This window comes from Oryzias melastigma, linkage group LG4, assembly GCF_002922805.2.
Source record: "Oryzias melastigma strain HK-1 linkage group LG4, ASM292280v2, whole genome shotgun sequence".
In the NCBI taxonomy this organism is placed as follows: domain Eukaryota; kingdom Metazoa; phylum Chordata; class Actinopteri; order Beloniformes; family Adrianichthyidae; genus Oryzias; species Oryzias melastigma.
In genome coordinates this window covers 12268364-12289946 of record NC_050515.1, presented here as the reverse complement: position 1 = coordinate 12289946, position 21583 = coordinate 12268364, and the positions used below count along the sequence as shown (strand labels likewise).

The following is a 21583-nucleotide window of genomic DNA, read 5'->3' as shown; positions in this document are numbered from 1 at the left end:
TCGCCTCTGGGTTGTCTGCAAGTGGATACTTCAGAATCGTAGTAGAGAAGGGAGTTGCTGCGGAGCATTTTCAAACCGCTGGTTGTCATCTGCTCCTGATCCAATGCAATTTAAGCAAGGAAGTTCTTAAAAATGCAACCTTAAATTATTTTTTGTCCTCCATCATGAGAAGAATGCTACAAGAGCATGTTAAAAACCCAATTTTCATTGGAGTAGGTCTTTGAGCCCTTCATCTATTGCATAAATGGATTAAACTGCTGCCTTGGGATGGGCTAGCTAGATTTTAGTCTGTATTTTTTGTGCTTGAAATCAAAAATCGTACACTGCTTTGAATTTCTGACCCTTGAAATCAAGTCCATTAGGTCTGGGTTTTTGTTGCTGGCACGCTTTGGAGCTGCTGCATATGAACACCTGGGTGCTGCGCAACCTCTTACAATAAATCCATAATCTTGACTGCAGGCGTTTTGGCACTGATGAATGCAGTAATGCATGAAGAATTATAGATTGCAGCTTTTGTGTTGTAAGGTTATCAGAGGGTTAAGGGATGAGAGGTGTCAACAGAAAGTGCTCTAAAAACGGTGCTAATGCGTGAAGTGTTTGCGTGTTTGCACATGCACTCACTTTCTCCTCCTCTTTTTTTTTTGGTGTTGAAGCAGAAAACAATAAAGCTGTGGTTGTCCGGGCCTGTTGGGCGGAATGTCCTCTCAGGCTCACGCTCGCTCCGCTTCCTTTCATCTCCTCCCCCTCATCCTCCTCACAGCAGTTTCCTTCAGAGTGATTAGTGAGGCTCAGTGGAAAAGTTCTCCGTCTGAAAGTGCTGCGATGATATGTGTTGGTATTTGGGAGAAATTGGTGATGTTATCATAAAATGATTTTTTAAAGAAGTATTTATTATAGTTTGATGTGTAACAAACCAGCAGTGTAAAGATTGATTAGTTTATATCCTCGAGAAAATCTCTTCCTTTCTCCATGTTTCAACATGTTCGCTAAGGTCTGCTCCCGTTAAGTTTAAGAAAGTCCAGAGTTTTGGTAAAATGAAAGGTTTAAAACTTTTTTTTTTTTTTTTGTCTTTATGATGTTTAAACTCCAAATGTGTGGATTGTTCCACTCTAGTATGACATAGAGATGGGTGGTTAAATCTCACATCTTTTCATACCAAATTAATTTCTTTTTCAAGGGATTTTTTTTCTTCTGTCCCTTTACTTTCTTTAACAAAAATTACAAATGACAGAATATATTTGACGAAAACTATTCCGTTTTAGTATCTCTGTTGGAAGTTGGCCTCTCCCAATTTCGGTAACAACAGCCTTCAAACAGTTTTGCAGTGTGCGGTTTGATGCTCCAAGTCTGAAGCCACAATCCGATTGGCCGAAATTTAGTTTTTGATTCACTGGCCAAGTTGGCCTATTAAATTAAAAAAAAAATCTGACAGCTTTCACCAGGAAAACTGCCTTCTCTACCAATGTCAGACACATTTAAATTCAACCACTTCTTTTTTCTAATCCTGAAGTTTTTAAAAAATTAGATTCTACAAATGTCTGTAAACCTTTAGCACAGTATCTTCGGCCAAATTCGAATTCTTCCCCTACTGCTTCTCCCTACCCTTACACGTAGCCTTCCAAAAGCTGAGTTATGAAAAAATTAAGGCTATATCAGATTTTCTACCTCAATCTCTAACTACTAAAAAACTGTGTAGTGCAGGACATCTAGTGCCCTGGTTTTTAAAAGAAATTCAGACACCATACTCACTACTTTTATTTTTTTTTAAACAGCAAATATGACATCACCAATTTCACAAAGTGAAAATCTAATAGATACAAGCATTATACGTCTATTTATGACTCCACTGTGTTCTGATGATGGAAACCTTGATAGTTTATTTAAAAATAACATTTAAACACATTTTTTGGCTCAAACATTGTTCAAACACAATGCATTGTGGTCTATATTCGCCAATGTAGTGAGCATCAATGCACACTGGTTTTTTACAAAGACTTCTGCGAAATTTCTAGGGCACTCAATTTTGGAATTGTAGATTCTGACGGAACTATAAATTAGCGAGCGCACTATATGGTGCACTATATAGTAAGGAGTGAAGGAATCAGAGATACCCCATTGTCTCTTCAACTTCTATGTTTTCAACTTCTATGTTAGTGCATAGCGGCTTGCGCTTTGAAAAAAATAGCATTGGCTTTATAACTTTAAAAATTCATGCTAAAATAAAAACTCATTACTTACATTTAAGTAAACTATTCTTCAGAGCACACCCACATGAAGAAATGCATTTCTCCTCCATAGCGGAGGGATACACAGTCAAAAGTCTCTACAGCTACCCCTAAAAAAACAATTTTGGACACAAGTACCTCTACTAATGCCCCTACAATTGGAGGGGTAGGGAGAAGCCGATTGGTTTTCAATGTTTCCGTTGGTTTGCATTAGCTAATTAAAAATATATTATTTTCTATTGATGTTGAGTGGGCGTAGTTGCATCTACGGTTTTCAACATGTTTAATCTAGTTAGGCCTGAAGCATCTCCTAACCATGCTAACTGAAACATTCTCAGGTCTTAACAAGCAAAGCTCATTGATGACTAACACAATAAATGAGACTGAAGTTGGCTGCTTCCTTGTGATGATCACACTGAGCAAACAGCAGCTGTACATGGGAGAGAAAATAGCAGGAAAAGAAGGAAATCCCTCCTTTACTGTATTTGCTGAATCATCCCTGCAGACATCTCCATGCCAGGCAGGTAGCTTTTTGAATGTGTTATGTAATCTTAAAAAAGCCAAAAATATTTTGTGTTCTAAAAAACAAAAAGAGATTATTTGTCTCAACTTGTTTGGGTGATTAACTGAGAGCTTTCCACTATTGGATGCTCATTATGGAGGATTATACTAAAAATCGGTTTAATCATCAGTCATTAGATCATAGGTCTTTGTTAAAATACCGTCTTGAACCAAATTCAATCCCAATAATCATAAGTAATTTGACTTTCAAAAATCATACTGTTGATGTTTCTTCTTATGTTCCTTTAAAACATTTTGTAAAAGCATTGGTACTCTAAATAGAGCAGACATCTGAATTTTACAGACACTTTACAAACATTTAGATTTTTCCCACATCTATATTTGTGTGTGCGCTGTCAAATGTACAGTTGCGTTGACGTGTCTGCGCTTGCCACGAGGTCATCAGCAGTTAACCCGTTTTTCAAACCCTTGTGGAAAAAGGGTTTGTCTGAGAGATTATGACAAGATCTCACTTAAAACCCGAGTTGTCCGTCTCGCATCCCCGTGTCCATGTGAACTCTCAAGATGGATTACCACTTAGCCTCAGTCCAGATCTCCACTCGAGTGCAAAAGGTGATTCTTTCAAAACTTTACACCCTTGATCTTCTATGATTTACACTGTGAGTCACGGGCAGACTCACTGTCTGATTCTTGTTTTTAAAAGACACAAATGATGATGTAGTTTTTTGTCTGTTAATATTTGTATCTTGTAGCCATCAAAGTAAATGTTTTCTGCTTCCAAACCAGAAAAAAACGATTTATGAATGGGAGAAAAAGAAGAGATTCACGACTTTTGATACCATTTGCTAAATCCACCTTCCTTTTTTAAAGATTCCTGTGCTGATTTTTTAATTTTTGGCTCTTCAAAAGCAACATTTGTCAAGATTATCTAACAGTCGGTGGAATAACAGTCATTACCTTGATCTTCTCGGGGTATTTTTTGCCTTAATGTTGCTGTTTTTATTGAGTCTGCCCCCTGTCTGACCCCAAGCTTTGACCCATCCAGGCTTATGTATACTTCTCACCAGGTTGGGCTGCTCCCACACAGGCATCTGTTTTCTAGATAAGGAGCTAAATCATCGCCCCGTCATTGACATGGCGTTTTGACCGTCTCCCTACTTACTGTCTCTGAATCCATGTCTCCTGTTGCCTTTTTTTTTTTTTAAACTCAACCGATCCAGATTCAGTGACAAATCAAGCAGCAAACCGAAGGAAAAAGCTCTTCTGTTTGTTACATTAAGAGGTCAGTTTTCCAGGTCGGAAACTGCGCGGCACATAATCGCTCAATGTCCCCACCCACACTGCAGCCTTGGCAGTAAAGAGAAATAAAAAGTGTCTTCATGACTTATGACCAGCTGAGACGGGAAGTAAACCTCTTACCTGACTCTCTCTTGAGTTAATGTTGTGAGCTGCTGTTTCCTTGTCAGTCGAACTTTATTTGAGCTGCATGCCAAAACTTAACACCAATTTTCCCCATCCCATTTTGTTTCTACTCACTGAAAGAATTACAGAGCCCCTGAAAGGGACATCCAAGTAAAATAAATAAATAAATAAAAAACAAAAACATTTTGAAGTAAGGAAAAATGCATAGTAAGTGGTGCCCACCAGATATGAGCTTTCTGGTTCTCACGAGGTAGTAACTGGTGCATTTACCTGGTGCACCAGATGGTAAATGGTACACAAAACAAAAGTTTTTATTTTTATTTTTGTGTTTTACTTTGATGTTCTAGATTTTTTTTCTTTAATATATAATTTGACACCCTTTCAGGGCCTCCGTACAGAAACAACCATTTGGGTTCTTCAAGTTACCAGATACTATCTGGTGCGTACCAGAGAGTAACTGGTGCGTATCCAGATAGTAACAAGTGCTTATCTATTAACTGCTATCTAATTAAATAGTGTATACTATATAGTAACTGGTGCTCACCATTTACTATTGGATGCTCACCAGATACCATCAGGTGTTCACTAGAGACTATCAAGTGCACACCAGATAGTAATAGGAACTGGTGCTCACCTAGTAACTATCTGGTGAGCACCAGATACTAAATACTGTACACAAGAAACTTGTTTTATCTTTTACTTTGTTCTTTATGTTTTACTTAAATGTCCCTGATTTTTTATTTTTATTTTATTTTTTAAACTGAGGTCCTTTCAGGGCCTCCGCACAGAATCGGCCATTCCACTCTTCAAGTTACCAGATACTATCTGATGCTCACCAGATAGTAACAAGTGCTTATCCAGTAACTACTATCTAAGTAAATGGTGTGCACTAGATAGTATCTGCACTCACCATTTACTATTGGGTGCTCACCAAATACTTTTGGATGCTCACCAAATACTTTTAGGTGCTCGCCTGATAATATCTGGTGCGCATCAGATATTAAATAGTCTGCACTAGATAGTAACTGGTGTGCACTGGATACCATTAGGTGCTCACCAGATACTATCAAGTGCGCACCAGATTTAACTATCTGGTGCGCACTAGTAACTGGTGCTCACCTAGTATCTGCTATCTGGTGCTCACCATAGATAGTAGATGGGGCGCACAAGGAACTAGTTTTTTTTGTGCTTTACTTCAATGTCCCTAATTATTTATTTTTTATATTTATATGTATACTTTGACATCCCTTCAGGGCTTTCGTACAGAATAAAGCTTTCATCATATTTCTGCTCTTTGTTCTTTGAAGCAGAGCAACCTTTCCCAGGAAGAACCGATCGCGGACGTCCTTTTTTCTTGAGCGGGTTCTTGTCCTGCAGGACTGCAGTCTAATTGTAGATCAGTTGAAGGGTTTCTGGCTCAGTCCTCCTTTTACCAGTGCTCTGGCCATGGCCGACTTACGGGACCCTACAAAGTGTCAGTGAATGAGATATCATTTCATGTGGAGATCACCCAAGAGAAGGCCCTGAAAGAGAGGATTTAAGGAAAAAGCTTCACACTCTTTCTTTTGGCCTGCCAAAGTCCCTCCACCCTCGGGAACTCACACATCACCAAGCATCTTAGAGAAGGGGCCTCTGGGATAGAGGATAGGGGATTATGGGAATATTCATGGCCACATAAAGGGGTGAGCAGTTGAATGACTGTGTTTCGGGGCTCATCTTTTAAGTAAACAAGAGCTTAAATGGAGTTTTAAACCGCTACTCACACTGCACAGTATGGAAAAAGCAGTGGTGACTCTGTCCACTGTTTTTGTTGCATTTCCACAGGATGGTGAAAAGAAAGCCTTGTCAAGGCCCTCTCTTTGTCATGCTGTGGTCTTTTGGTAGCAAACAGATGGTGCTGGGGGGGAATAAATATCTGTTTCTCACAGTTTTTATCCCCAGAATTTTGGCTGTTTAGATAGATGCTATTCACGCTCTGTCTTTGCCTTCTGGGCTGCAGAAATCTGCTGAGAGCTCATCCTTGATTTTACCATCAATTCTACCAATATTTGCTCAGTGCACGTGTGTCCAAAACAGGTGATCCTGAAGATCATTGCAGTCAATGGAGCAAAGTCTCTGGAGAACTTAAGCTATGTGACAAAAAAATAAAAATTTAATTGTGTTTGTGCATATAAAACCTTATCTTGAGTAAAGAAAAATCAAATGAAAATGACAAATTAAGGGGAAAATTAAATCTGTTGCTCTTATGATAAAAATCGTTGTTTCTGTATGAATTTTTTTTTAGGAATTAAAGAAAGTTTAAGTTTTTTTAATTTAATAAAATCCAATTTAGAGGCTGATATTGAAACAAATTTATAAAATAAATACACCCTATAATACAGCAACTGATAAAACCAAACAACTGGAACAGTAGGGTTGTAACGATTTATTTTAACGATTCGTTTCATATCATTTGTGGTTGCCGATACAATTCATAATCGATATTGGTTCATTTTAAACAAAACTATTTGATCCGATTCACTTATCTAAATTAACAAAAACTTCAACCCGTGTGATTCAAAGATAAATACCTGGGTACTGAACTAGTGAAGTTTTCCAGATTCCTTGTATTTCTTGCAATATAATAAAGTGTAAATTAAATATGTTTACAAACAAACATGTAAAAAAGAATTAATGTCAATCCATTCATATTTCAGTTGATAAAGTTCAGCCCACTGTTGTTTATCCACATCAAAATAACACAAATAAAACATTATTAGAACATGAAACCAACTTTCCAATATCAACTATAGATCGATTTATCTAACTTTTAAGCAATTTTTTAGTGGTATAGGTCGATTTAATTGACAGTTTTTCTCGATCTGGTTGTATAAATTGATTCAATTATTTGATACATTGTTACACCCCTGTTGAATTTTTTTTTTTTGTTTTGCTGTTGTTTAGCCTAGCCAGCTTTTGTGTTTACCTTTCATACTTTTTAGTTTAGTTTTATCACTTATCACATAAAGGTGTACATACTTTAATATACTATTTTATTCACTTTTTTACCCTGCTCAGCATTGTAGTCCTGTTGCCTGGCCCAGTTTCAGGTTAGCTTTAGGTGTCAGATTCTTAAAGCGTTCATCACCAACTCATCTGATGTCACTTTCATCACCAGAGTTCATCTGAAGGTTTATATATATATATATATATATATATATATATATATATATATATATATATATATTTGCTTCTTGTACTTTTGACTTATTTAGCATGTTTGTGAACTCATTCCATCATCCTTTGCTTTCCTTGGATACAAAGCATTAAAGGAGAAACGACTTTTCTGTTCTGTTGCTGTTCTAGCTGGTTCTGTAAGGTCTAATTCACACAAAAATATTGACATTTTTCATCAATAATCTGATTCTAGAATCTGTTGTAATGTCTTTTATTGTCAGCCTTAAAAAAATAATTATAACTTCCCAAGTAAGTCAGACTTCATCTCACAATTGCCAGCGCCCCTCACATTTGACCCCACCTCTCCATTTGAAATCCATCAAAGTATCTTATCGCCCACCACATCTGCACGAGGCGACAAACTTTGAAGCTGGAACCGGGGGCTTTCCCCGTGTTTCTGAGGATCTGACAATCACAGCTCGTCTTTTCTTCGCCGTCCTTCAGGTCGGACAGATGCTGGTAATCCTGCTCTGATTGGTTTTCATTGAGTCACGTCGTCATGTGGTTGGGGCACATAGTCTAAGCCGTTAGCTGCTTTTGAGCTTTGCCCTCCGGTGGGCTGGGTGCAGCAATGAAGAACCACAGGGTTAAGTTTCATGCAGCCCCACACCTGCTGCACTAACTTGTCAGCATTCCCCTCCACAGGCCTCTTTAAAACCTCTATTAGGGGGAGTAATCTCCTGCTTGTGTGTTAACAGAGTATCAAAGGCGGGGAATTTTTCCTTCCTGCCACCTACCAAAGGGGAAAGGTGAAAAGAAGGTTCTCCTGACTTTTTTCCCTAATTCTCCATAGTTCATAGATTTTAATACAAGTTATTTTGGCTTTTGGAGCTCACCTTTTGAAACAAACCCACATCTATCAAAGTGGACACCTCTGCAGCAGTTCTTCCATCAAAGGGCTGCATGCAGGACGCCTCGCGTGATATTTTCTTTCACTCCAAAGTTATCACCTTTGTCCTGGTGTGAAATGGACACCAGGTTGTTGCTCTAAGGTCCAAACCGCAATGATTTATCCTCCTGAAAAAGCCTTTGAGAGCCATGTTTCCCGTTGGTCTCCTCGTACAAAAACAATGCTCCTCTTGTGGATCTGCTGTAGCCAAGTGCTCCAGATTAAGACAGAGCAGCACTAGTTTGTTTGAGTTTGTGCTTGGGGTTGATCCAGACAGATTAGCGAGGGTTACGAGGAAGCCGGAGAGGCAGCCAGGCCCGGAGGTGCAGCTGGCATGGCGAGGAGCAGCTTCTCCTCGTCTGCGTTGGCCTCCAGACTCGCTTCAGCCACTGTTTGATCAGCGATTAGCACTGCTTTAGACGGCTCGCTCGTCTCATGTGACGCTACACGCCGGTTGGAAGGACTGCTGGTTTTACGCAAACTTCGGACAATGGGAGATTACTCACCAAATGCAGTTCGGCTGCTTTTCCAGTTGATTCCCGGCTCTTACGGGACACGTTGTCTCTTTCTGTGGGAGTGGGATGAGGGCTTTAATCATCGGAGGGTGTCTGTTTGGAAGTTTTGGTAGGATCATGTGGTGTTTAGAAATTCTACATGGATATTAATATAACGGAAATGACTCCATCAGCACAAAAAATACTTTATATTTCACATTTAACTGAAGATCTCTGCATTCATTTGATGCCATTAGAATTGCTCTGTGTGTAAAATGAGTTTCTGACGTCCTCTCTTCTTTGCAGAGAAAGTTCGTGAGATCCAGGAGAAACTTGAAGCTTTCATCGAAGCACTTCACAAGGAGAAATGACAGATCCGGTAACTGCTACGTTTCTATCCTGTAGTCGTGCGATTCGTTTCCTTCTGTTCTTTGACTGTTTGTGTTTGAACGACAGTGGAGGAGGAATGCACTGAACAAAGAAACACATCTGTAAATGACTGTCGCCGCCCCCCTGCCCTGCCCTGCCTCAGCCCTCACCTGCTTTTCCCACTTGGCTTCCCCTTCATCGTTGGGCACTGATGAAGTGATGGACCGGAACTCAGACATGAAGAGGAGGAGCAGCTTCCTGGCTTTCTCTCTTATTCCCTTTTCCAGTGGGATTTTTAAATTGGGAAAGAGATTGAAAATTCAGGCAGTTTAGATGCCCGCAAAGTGTTCTCAAGCATCTGAGCTCCTGTTCACAATAAATGATGATGGTGTTCATGTCGATCTTTCTGCTGTTTTACTCTGATGTCACCACACTAGTTTCTGCATCTGTACTTTCCCGGTTTACCCAATACTGAAGACAAACTTTTACCACACAAGAAGTTTGTGTTCTCCATCCAGTCGGCATGAACCCATACATTTTAATGGGTTTTATGACACTTTAAAATCTGTTTTATGTCCACAAAAGCTCTGGTTGTGAGGAGAAGCAGAGAAAATGATCCGCTCTGTTGTTTTTGGAAACATTTTTTTTCATCCAATTCAGTTCTTAAAGGTTCTTCATCTGCCAAATATTTCAATTTCCTGTTGTTGTTCTGGTTTATTAAACAAAATGCAGCAAATGTTTCAGATGTTAAATTTTGAAGCAAATTTAGTTGCAGTTTTTAAAACTAATTTAGGCAAAAAGTTTTAAGCGAGTTGAGAAGAAAGCTACTTTTACTAAATTGTTTGGAGTTTGAAGCTGCAGTCAAATCAGTGATTGCAGTTGCTCCAGGGTAAAAATGATTTTCCTCCAAAATGTTTCCATACTTCCAATTAGAAATGTTTTCTTCACGTGTATGTACCTTACACAGGCACCTTTCCTGCTTTCTTCTGTAGCTCAAACACAGGAAACCTTAAGAACATGTCAGTAGTCTCAGAAGTCAAGAAAATATCCACATTAGTTCTCCTCCGACTCCCAGCTGAGGTCTGAAGTTTTCACTCTCTCCCAATTGTAACTGTCATTGCTCCCTTTACTATAAATTCATTTGATTTGCCTGGATAGAGGGAGGAGTGTCACCCCCCCGCTCATTCATATCTGTATATTGGAAATAATTATGTGCATTTTGCAGAGAAACAAATTGGGCCGGTATGCATAGATGTACAGCAGAAGTACGCTGGTGGATGCTCTGAAGGAAAATGGGTTAAAAACTTGTCTTATGTTGTAGAAAGTATTGTGTGCATGGTGTAGCCCTTCAGATGTGCTTTATTTATTTAATTTGTGTCCAATTTAAAATAAAATTGACATATATAAAAGTGACTTTTTTGTGTTTGGTTTGTCGTGTCAAGGAAAACTTCATTACTGTGCAAGTCCACCATCTGTAGGTTCGACTTTTGATTTTGCTCACATAGAATTTTGCAAATATGTGGGCACATAAGCATCTATTTTTTCTGCATCCATAAAACAGTTATTCATACATGTCTGTTCTTGTTTTTGTAACATTTACAAAGTTTTGAAAGAATCTGATTTCTTCCATATTGGCAAATGCTAAGTACAAATTAACGTATGAGTCTTTAGACTGGATAAAGTTTGATGTGAAAGATTACAGTAACAGTGACGGAGGAAAATGATAAAGTCCCACTCCAATCATTTTTCATCAATTTTAAAATCCAAAATGTAAAAAATAAAAATTGAAGACAGTTTCTGCAGAACGGCAGTAGTTCATCAGAAATTCGCCTCTGAGTTGTCTTTGGGCAGGGAGTGACCTCAGGCTGCACCGCCGATAATTTCAAAGTAGAGATAACATTTTGGGAAAAATGACTAAAGCTTATTTCATTTCAGATTTTTTTTATGATTTTATAGAAACCTCTTGCTTTAAAAAACAGACCTGGTCAACTTGTGAATAAGGAGTGCTTATTTTATTTCCCAATAAAGAAAGTGAAATCAGAACAGAGAACTTGCAGATGAAATGTTGTTAGCTGGGGGCAAAATCTGGCATATTGTTTAATGATTGAAGTTTAAATTTTTTTAAATTTATGAGGATTTGATTTTTACGTGAACCTGAATGAACTGTAAATGCTTTAGTGTTGCTTTGAACATAGCAAAGCCTTTTTATTTGAAGATGCAAAAAAAAGAAAACCCAACTGGCTCTCCTTTGAAGTATTGTTTCTCCCTCTCCCCCAGAGACCTTCACTGTACAGATGTGTGTGTGTTTGTACATATATCCTGCTTTTATCCCACAGCTGGCTGGCGCTGACTTCAGCGACCTGCGTGCTGATGAGCTGGAGCCTCTGCTCCGAGTCTGGCCAATCAACCCCTCCGAGTAGTTAACTCTGCAGGCGGTTTTCTGGTCCCAGAGCAGGCTGAAGGCATGCAGCCGCCTCAGGCAGGCAGGCAGGCAGCTGAGGGTCTGACTGATTAATAAGTCAAGAGTCCAGAGGTCCTCCACTGGCGGGCATCATCTCTCCTTTCACAGGAGCATGGCGGTTACTCCATGTCTACATTACTTAAAGGGCTGCACAGTTGGGAGGGATGTGGGCTCATCATCACCTGAGGCTTCAACCTTGACGATAACTGCTTCTTGTCAGATTGGCGCTTTGTGTGCCGCTTTTCTATTTTCCTGTTTTCTTATACACGGAGTGAGAAAAGGCCTAATGACTTTGTAGCAGCCATGAAAGGAAAAGGGGGAAAAGTCAACCTCTAGCGGATGGCCTTTGTGCCATCAGATAGGCACGTTCAGCGAGGAGGGAGGCCACACTATGACCCATTAGCATCTGCAAAGGCCGTCACGTTGACTAATAGCCAGCGCCACAAACGGCACACTGGCTCAGTTTGTGTTTTAGCTCAATCCCCTTTATTCCCCGACACAAAAGCCACCGGGCCAGACCTGTCAAATGTGCCACCGCGGCCGACGCGCACAAAGCGCCAATTCTTGTCTTTCTGAAGAAAAAGAAAAGGAAAATCTTGTTGCTTCATTTTTTTAATCCCCCACCTAATCATAGACACATTCGGGGTGTTTGGGCGAGGGGGTGTGGTGGGTCAGGAGATGGTGAAAAGTTTGAATGCGTCTTAGAAAAAAAAAGGAAACATGTTGTGGGAAGATTTTAGATGTCTGTGTTGTGGTTCACGTTGCAGACTTTTTCTTTGGTAACAGGTTAGAGTGGATTTTGTGAAGGCAGCACAATTACAGGCAAACTGTTGGATCTATGAGGACAGAAGTGCTGATTTGAAAACAATGACAACATTTATGTTAAAAATTGTTATAAGTGTGCATCATTTATCTGTTTTAGTCAAGAAAACTCATATAATCAGATTTCTTGGCTTAAAATTGAATCATTTGTTACACCATTGAACCATGAAATGTAAAGAAAGTTAATAATTGCATCTCTTTGCATACCAGTATGTTTAGTATGTTCAGAGTCAACTCAACGGTTTTCCTTCTTTGTTACTTGCTTACTGGCTTTATTGGCTGACACAATCCTCTGGGATGGGGACCGGCACAGACCTGCACCCCATTGTGGCTGCATTGGTAGGCAATAGGGTGAAGGGCCTTGGTTAGGGACAACTGGAATAAACTCATTGCAAGCCCTGGGAATCAAACCCTGGTTTCCCAGGCACCGGTCCAACACGGACCTGAAGCATCCAGTCGCTTATTATTTGTTTATTGACAAAAAAAAGGAAAAAAAATGTTTTTATTTGTCTTTGCTTCTAGCTTTCTTATATTCATTTTAAATTCTTATTTTTTTTTTATACTCAAATCATATCAAACTGAAACAAACCTCATTCATTAATTTTCTAAACCCGTTTTTGTCCCTTTTGGGTTCATGGGGTTGCTGGAGCCTAATCTGTGCTCTATGGGTGAAGGCAGGTTACACCCTGGACAGATTGCCAGTCTGTCGCAGGGTCGCAATCATACACCCAGTTTTCCTTGATAATGTCTTTTCTAAAGGAAAATTAATCTTGAATAATCAAGAATTTTCACAGTTGTTCATTAAGGGAGATAATGTTTCTTTTTTTCTGAACAGCTTTATAAACTGTTGCTGTGCTTTCTGGATTTGCAGATTTGATTAATCACTGAATTTGAGCTATCTATTTATTTAGTCCAATTCATTTTTTAAATAAAAGAAACTAAATATCAGGTTTGTCTTCCTGCGCTAAATATAGCTTTAGTTGTTTTTATATTTAAGATAATTTCATTGGCAGACTCAACTTTATATCATTTGAAAAAAAGAAAATTGAGTGTAATTTGCTATTCATTTGCAGTCAACTGGAAATCCTACCATTCTTTTACATAACACGCCCTAGATCTCAGCTTCTAACTCATGCTATAATTCTTCCAGTAAAAGAGACAAATTTGGCCCCTGAGAGTCACTTATCAGCACTTCAGTCTACAAGTGTAGATAAATACAGTGGATGTGAATCTAACACTGCGTGCCCCAGGAGACTGCGCTCCACTGTTGAGTCACCGCTGATGAATCTTTTCAGAGGCTTGTGGAAGCAACAGGCTTCCTTCTCTGTTACAGCCCACAAAACCCTGTACTGTCCCCGGGGCCCGCTGCTTTCTGCCCCGCAGAGAATGGCTTCACAATTGGCTTTTGTGCTCATTATGCTGCAGCCATCTTCCCATTGCGCTGTGAGGTCCATTCCACAGCTTGAACGAGGCCCATGGGGATTTTAGCCAAGTCACCGAGGTCGCTGACCTCCTATGTCACCGCCGCGGCAGACACACACGCACAGACGCACACTCGGAGGCCTGTTCTTACTCTGTGGGAGCTATAAATTAAGGTGGTGTTTAAATTTTAGGAACGGAAGAAGGGTGAGGCGTGTGAATCCTGTGGTGGTCCTGAATCCCAGCCTATGTGTGTGTGTGTGCGGCTGGTTGTCACCAGTCTGACATTCACCCTGAGAGCATCCATAAAGTGACCTCATCGTCCTGCCGCCGTTCTGCCGCTGGCCGCCATTGATGAATCAGACCTTTGTGGAGGGAAACAGACTCCACTGATAAATTCACAATCCCTAATCTATATTTTCTTACTTTCATACACACAGATTCACATTTATTATACCAAACAATAATATTTCTCCATTTGAAACATGAGAACTTTTTACTTTTGTAATCAAACTATACTTCAGATAAAGAAAACTGCTAATCAAGGCTTCTTAGACAGCACTATATATGCATTTTTTAAATTAGATTATGCTAAAATGTGTCATTCTGAAAGTAAAATATATTTCAGATCTCACTCATTTAAGTTATGAACTTTGATAAACTTTTATGACTGACAGCACTCCTGTTATTTTATTGTAGTCACATTTTTTTAATCTGCAATATCTGTCTTTATTTGCAGCGAAATGTCAAAGTTTAACTGTTGAAACATTCCTTGAATCAGTGTTAATATTATATGTAGATACAGAAGCTGCAACAAAATATTTTTTTTATAATTTCACAAAACAATAATTTCCTATATCAATCTGTTTCAATGTTCTCCAATGCTCTGTGATGAATAAGATTTTTTTTTCATAGTTTAATTTTTACATTTTGTTGTTAACTATAATTGAGCATTTGATTTAAAAGTTAAGACAAGTGTCCAAAAACTTTTTTTTTTTACAAAAAAGTTAAAGAATATTTAAAAAAAAATCAAACTGGGATCACTGATACAGAAAATTGTTGCTTTACAAATTTGGGAAATTAAACTTACAGGTAAAACGAAATATATATAGAGAATTATATTTTGTTTTTTTTGCAATATTTTGTTCTTTTTCTAAATAAATGGTTTCACATTTCTTCTTTTTCCTGCTTTTATTTTGAAATTAACGGAAAAAAGGATTTTATTTAAGCCCTTAACTGCTGTTTTGAGCTAATGCTTCATTACTATGCACTCTGTAATTACCACAGACAAAAATAAGTTATTCAAATGTTTAACTTAGGACTCGTCTTTATCCTAACCCAAACGCTGTGAAGAATCTCTGGGATGTTGTGTCTCTGTTCCTATAGAGACAAATGCAAAGTTTCCATGGGAAAAGCGACCGCTGCAAAAACTGTTTGTGAATCGTGTGGAGGACTGAGTGAGAAGGGAGGGACTTTGCAGCATAACAAGCGTCTCTGGGCTTGCATAGTCTTAGTGGGATTATGTGAGCCCTCATGGCAACCAGCGAGGCCAGCAGGTGAGGTCTGGACTCAGCTGCTTTAAGCCTTTAGGTAAACAGAGAGGAGGGTTGCCAGGTCCTGGCTGCGTTGCCAGGCTGAAAGTGTATCTGTCCACACCACTCACATCAGTCAGGCTGATCTGCCTCCTCTTGCAGGGTGACAGTGATGCATGGAGTGGGGGCTGAAGACCAGCTTTCATCGCGTAAGTGCCGCGGCGAGCGAGACGAAAAACGGTCGGCTGACATTACTTGACTGACCGTCAATAGTGTCTTAGCGGGCGCTAAAACCAAAAGCAAACATTCAGTGAAGGTTAGTGTGAATGTTTGGGCACTGGATGCAGCCCTGCATGTTAATGTAGCAAAAGTGACCAAACCAGAGAAGCTTTTGTCTGTTTTCAGGAAGTCCTGATCTAATTTGGACAGAGTTTATACTTTAATAAGATTTACATTTCTTTAAAAAGCCTATTTTACATGTTTTTACAGAGTAAAATAGGAAAATGAGCTTAAATAGTAAAAACTATCAATTCACACAAATTCTATTAAGAGTGTTTTTCTCATGACCTTTACACAAATTAGTCATAAAATAAGGTAAACTGATAAAAATATGTGCATAATCAGAAAAAGAATTAAAACAAACATACTGCTACAGGTGTTTCATCTTTACCTTTTTTCGTCTTGTTTTTGAATGAATGCCTAAAGCCATCACGCTCACCTGCGAATATTTAAACCCAACTTTGCAATTGAAAGCACCTCTGGGTCATCCCTTCAGCCTCCCTGTTTGTTCACCTGCTGGTCAGCTGAAAAGCCACAGCTTGGCTCCACCGACCTCCTGACCTCCTGCAGCCTCCACACGCCTCCTCTCTGGACGGGCAAATATTGAACCCGTCGTATAAGGTTTCCTCTTTCTGCCGCTGGACGTCAGCAGGTCCGGGGGCTAATCCCTGATGGCAGACATGACAGGGAGGTAAAGCGTGGACTCACATTGGAAATGTAGATTGACTGCACAATAACTTATTTAACCCTTTAGGCGTCATCGGTGATGCTTAAACCCAAAATTGTTAACGTACTGTAATTCCTTAACAAAATCAACGTTAATTCCAGTTGATTCTGAAGGAGAAAAGCGGCGTGCACGCCGCTTTTCTCCTTCAGAATCAACTGGAATTAACGTTCATAGCGTAAAAATGAAAAAATAAATGCAGTATGTTAAAGAACATAAAAACTGGGGTTAACATTTCATAACCTATACATTTATTTAATGTTTTTCTATAAGTAAAATATGTGCAAATAATTAATGATAAGCTCAAGGACAAACAAAAGCATGTCTGTCTTTGAATATACGTCTTCTAAGTTTACATCTCAGCTAAGTAGCTCTGTGTGCTGATGAGATCACATCCAGACTTTATGTGAGTGTGTTCGCACGTGCACAAGTGCTCAGGAATGTTTGCTCTGCCAACAATCGCTGACTGTAGTCGTCGTCGTCACCGCCGCCGTCGTTGTCTCCCCAGCCCGGAGAGAAACAAGACACTCGGCAGCCTTTCATCAGCCAGACGAAGAGTGTCCTTTTCACAGAGGGAAGGTAAATAGGGACTTTAATAGGTGGATAATGTGGTTGCAGGCACAAGGCTGACTGTCCCTGAGCAAACAGGGACATAACAGCTCACACACGCCAGGGGCCAAGCCTGACAGGAAGCAGTCAATACGCAGAAAATCTATGCAAATTTGCTATTTAGCCCATTTATGAAGCAGATTGGAGATCTTTCTGTGGAGTCATTTTAAATTAGATGAGTCAATTTAATGAAAACTAATAATGCATGTGGTAAAGTTTTCCCTGAAAATACAAGTGTAACTTAATTTTGAATTAAAAAAGTATTTTTAACTTCAAATTCTCATTCAAACTTCGTCATCAATTAGCAATTTATCTGATTTTTGGTAGATTTTATTCAGCTATTGGACTTTTAGATTTGTTTTACTTATTACATTTGAGCTTCATTGCATTAGCTACTTATTTTAGTCAAATAGTTAAGCTGTAAGAGAAACCATTAAAAATGTATTATTGTCAGTGACTTGATGTGTTCCGTGACAGATTTGCGTATCCAGGGTGTAGTCCTTTGCCTGACACCCATCGAGCAAGCGCAAAAGGGGCCCCTATGGTTTAAAAGTCGGCAGAAAGGTGGGCCCCGAATGGGTTCGTCCGCAATTTCCATGGTGGTTCAACCTGTGTTTGCCCACATTAGCTTAAGTCGGCACTCAGTGGGTTAGCTTGCTTTGCTAGCCAGCCTCCTGGTGGACGGCATAGTATGCTAGGGAGCTCCACTGTAGTGAGCTAGCGAGCTCTGCAGTTGCGAGCAAGCTCGGTTGTAGTGATCTAGTGAGTTCCGCTGCAGCGAGTTCAGTTGTCTCATTTTTTCTTGATCATCCCATCAAACGTATCTGCTCAGACCCCCTCCCCTCACACTTACACATTACGACCCGTTCGAATCCCATCCACTAAGATACAGCAGGTTTATCTTCACTCACAGACACAGGCCTAGTGGTCTCCAGAGGACCATTTAGTCAGTCTATCTACCTTAAGGCATGTTTGCTTCCACCCCCCCACCTCAGAGTCACCACACACACCCTCGCCCCTCCACCACCACACACTCAAGACCCTTTGACCCCTGACACACGACCTCTGTGCTGAATGAGTACACACATGAGCGTCAGAGCGAGACCCCCAGTGATTATTGCTCTGCCGCGACACGCACGCAGAGCAACATGCACACAAAGCCCTCTGGGTGTGAGCACTGAATTGAACAGTTTTTAAAAAAAAGTGGATTTCTGGTCAATCTTAAGGCGTCCCGATGCACTGCCTCATTTCTGCAGGTATACACAGCTGGAAGCTGAAAGGTTAGCTGAAGGTCACAGGTTAATGTAGTTCTAATCAGCGGGGAGATGCTGAGCAGAAGGAGATTTTTTTTTTTTTTTTTTTTACCACAGACATGCATAAAGTGAAAATTTTACAGATACAAACCATTCAATTCTAAATTGTTAAATTTTACTTGTGATACGAGGGAATAAAAATATGAAGTGGCAGCATCCTGGCAAGGGTTTGACAAGGCTAATGGAGGAGATTTTCAAGAATGAATAATTTTTTTTGGGTGCAGAGTTAGAGTAGTCAAATTGAACGATCGTAGGTTCAGTTCCAGCTTTGCCCGCCCATGTATCGAAGTGTCCTTGGGCAAGACACTCAGTGTGTCTCAATGTGTGTGTCCGTGAGAGAATGGGACAGTCACTGTAAAGCCCTTTGGGTCTCAGAGCATGGGTGTCAAGGCCTGAGTTTCTTTGACCCATTTAAATAGCAATAAATTATATTTAATTAACATTTTATTGCAATGATATTAATTTAATTTCCTCACATAGAAAACAAATAGATTTTTAAAATAAAATAAATTACTGTTGTGTTGTTGTACTTCAAAAAAGGAAATTTCTTACTGAAGTGAACTCAATTGAAATGGTTACATGCAGGTTGCCTTAAAAACTTAGCACAGTGGTCCCCAATCCCTTGGGGTCACTTGATGGGCCGCAGACAGAAAAAAAGAAATACATGCTCTAAGATTATTGCCATTTAGTTTATTTTCTAATCTTAAAAGAAGTTTTATTTTGTAAAAAACTGATGGACTTTGTTCATAACATCCGTCTTGGTCATGTTACTTAAAGCGGCTAACTGCATGGCTGCTAGCTAAGAAGCTAACAAACCAAGCAATAAAACATATTTAGAAAGTGTTGTTGGGGAGAAAAGAGCCAGTGAGGAAGCCGATTAAGAGCCTTCAACTTCTAAGAACAGGAAAGCTGCCAAATACAGACAAAACCGAGTCTTCCTCCACAAAGGGAATTACCAAGACGGTTGTTCTCAGGTAGCAGACGGCACTCTGGCTAACGTGGGGACAGCCTCTCCACTGTTTCACACACGCAAATAATAAGGTAGGAAACATGGTGGATTCACATTTATATTATATTTTTAAACTACCAGTTTTATGACAGTTGTGTCCTTTAATTTTGCTTTATTTATCAATCACACCTTAAAGTCGGACATAGCTAAAGCTAGCGTCCGGTTGTTAGCCTTTGACTCTAAAGGGAAAATCTTCACAAAGTTCAAACCAGCCGCAAACATTTTACGGAGTGTGGAGATTCAATCAAATAAAGTTGTTGATTTGTGGAAACTTGTAAAAGGGACATTTGAGAATTTTCCTACAGTAAGGCTGAATTATGTTCCTTTGTGTTGAAAAAAATAACAAATAAATTAGGTTTTATTTATGTCAAGACAAAATATAGTCAATCTCTTGGCCCTGATTGGGTATTAAAGAAGCATTATATGGGGAAAAAAAATCATGTGATGTATCTTCTCTGAATGTTTTCAACCAGAAACAACTTCTACAAAAATCAACAACTTTGCTTAATTTAATCTTCATCTATATTTAAAAAAAATCTACTTATAGTTTTAGACTTTCTTAAACAAAATTTCTTGTAGTAGCTTTTTAGAAATAGATTTTTCAGAATCCACAAGCTTAAAAATGCTAACGTGAAAATATTGCCTAATTTAAACCAGTCTGTGACACAGAAGGCCTGAAAAACTGAAACTCCAGCGATCTACAGATAAAGTAAATCTGATTTTGAATGAAAAGCAAAAATCTGGGATTTTTCTCTTAATGGTTTATTTACAATGTCTACTTTGCCCCACACTTTGGTATATAAGGTGACATGCAACTTTGCTGAGCCAAAAATTGAGGAACTTTGCATCATGATGTTTACCTAAAATGTCCCAATTTTTGAGACATTTGTTCAGTAAAGAAGCCATAAGAATATTTTTTTTTTTCAAAATAAAGGTCTTTTGGGTTTTTAAAATTGTTCCTGTTGTAATTAATATAATTTTTACACCAATATATCAAAGAATGTCTCGTTTTGTAACAGCAGATGCCACATCTTTTGTGTAGTCTGTGTCCTTTTCACCCAATCTGACACAATCCATTCAAATGTCGTCAAAAGCAGAGAATGTGAATTGTTACAATCTGCTGGTCAGTGTATGAGGACATCAAAGAGATCAGCTCAGCTGTGGCGACACAGAAAGAAGGGAAAAACAGGGCGCAGCCAACAAAAGTAAGCTCAACCTGAAAGGCGGGCCAGCTCGGTAATACAGGATCATCCCTGGTGTAATTCCTTCCCCCTGGCCCCCAACAATAAGACATTGAACAAGAGATGCACATCTGGGGAAGGGGAGGGGGTTTCGGTGAAGGTCCGGTGGTCTGACGGCCACTGACCAGGTCTCCATGCCAACATTGTGCATGCACACCCACCAACAACTGTTTGAACCCGTTCGAAGCCCTCTTGCCCTCTTTCATCCCCAATATTCTAATCAATCCCTTTGGGCCACGCTTTGTGCGTTTACGTGTTCAAACATGGCGGGAGATCAGAGGTCATCCTGGCCGCTGACCTTGGCCCCTGAGAGGAGCGTCTTTGGTGGTGTCACAGCGCGGCTCTGCTCCTCTGTGGCGGGTCCAGTTTCTAATCGGCTCAGAAGCCAGTCAGAGGCCGGACGCCAGTCGGTATTGTCCAGTTGCATCTGAAAAGCCTGCCTCCGAAAAGGCCGGGGTGAGGCGAGGTCAGACTGGCCACAGCGCTCCATCGCCTTTCAAACGCCATCGATACCCTCCTTCATTCTGGGCAGCTCTGCGTGCCGAGCATCCGCCCATGAATAAACATGGTCAGCGAAAGGCGACCTGACTTTGATTTTGGCAAAAACATATTTGAAATAAGAAGAGAGATGTATTCGTTTTTAAAAATCAATATCAGTTTTCTTTAGCAAAGTTTACAAAAAATTGATGCAAAAATGCTTAAGCTTTAAGTTTTATTTTACTGATCAATTTTCTGCTTCATATCCTAACATTTTTAAATGAAAAACTCAAGAGTATTCCAGTTTTTGTGTTGTTGTGATGATAAATAAAGTTACTTACATGTGTATCTTTGTTGTATTCTGATGATGAAATGAAACTTATTTTTGAGGAGTTGTACTTTTAAACTCTGTGTTAAGTGTTAAGTCTGCGTTATTATGTGTCCTCACAGTCACACCACCCTGACTTCAGGTTTAATCATCTCAGGTGTTTCCTATTTAGATTATTACCCTTCAGCCTTGTTTAAGTGCATAGCTTTCTGTTTGTCCATCTGATAGATCC

At 39.6% G+C, this 21583-nt stretch overlaps 1 protein-coding gene and 1 long non-coding RNA gene across 7 annotated transcripts in view; one reads left to right on the top strand and one right to left on the bottom strand.

Moving 5' to 3' along the window:
* The window catches only part of LOC118598663, a 1374-nt gene extending 859 nt beyond the window's left edge, over positions 1–515 (bottom strand). Inside the window, exon 1 of the long non-coding RNA XR_004947747.1 lies at positions 140–515. This is a non-coding gene — a long non-coding RNA (uncharacterized LOC118598663). The remainder of the gene's footprint in view (positions 1–139) is intronic.
* Positions 1–10546, top strand: part of opa1 (OPA1 mitochondrial dynamin like GTPase) — a 30942-nt gene extending 20396 nt beyond the window's left edge. For all 6 annotated transcript variants that reach the window (XM_024278694.2, XM_024278692.2, XM_024278691.2 and 3 more), the window contains 2 exons: positions 9075–9147; positions 9225–10546. In XM_024278694.2, the coding sequence (XP_024134462.1) occupies positions 9075–9139 (65 nt within the window). In that variant the 3' untranslated portion in view covers positions 9140–9147; positions 9225–10546. The remainder of the gene's footprint in view (positions 1–9074; positions 9148–9224) is intronic.
* The last annotated feature ends 11037 nt before the right edge of the window (positions 10547–21583 follow it).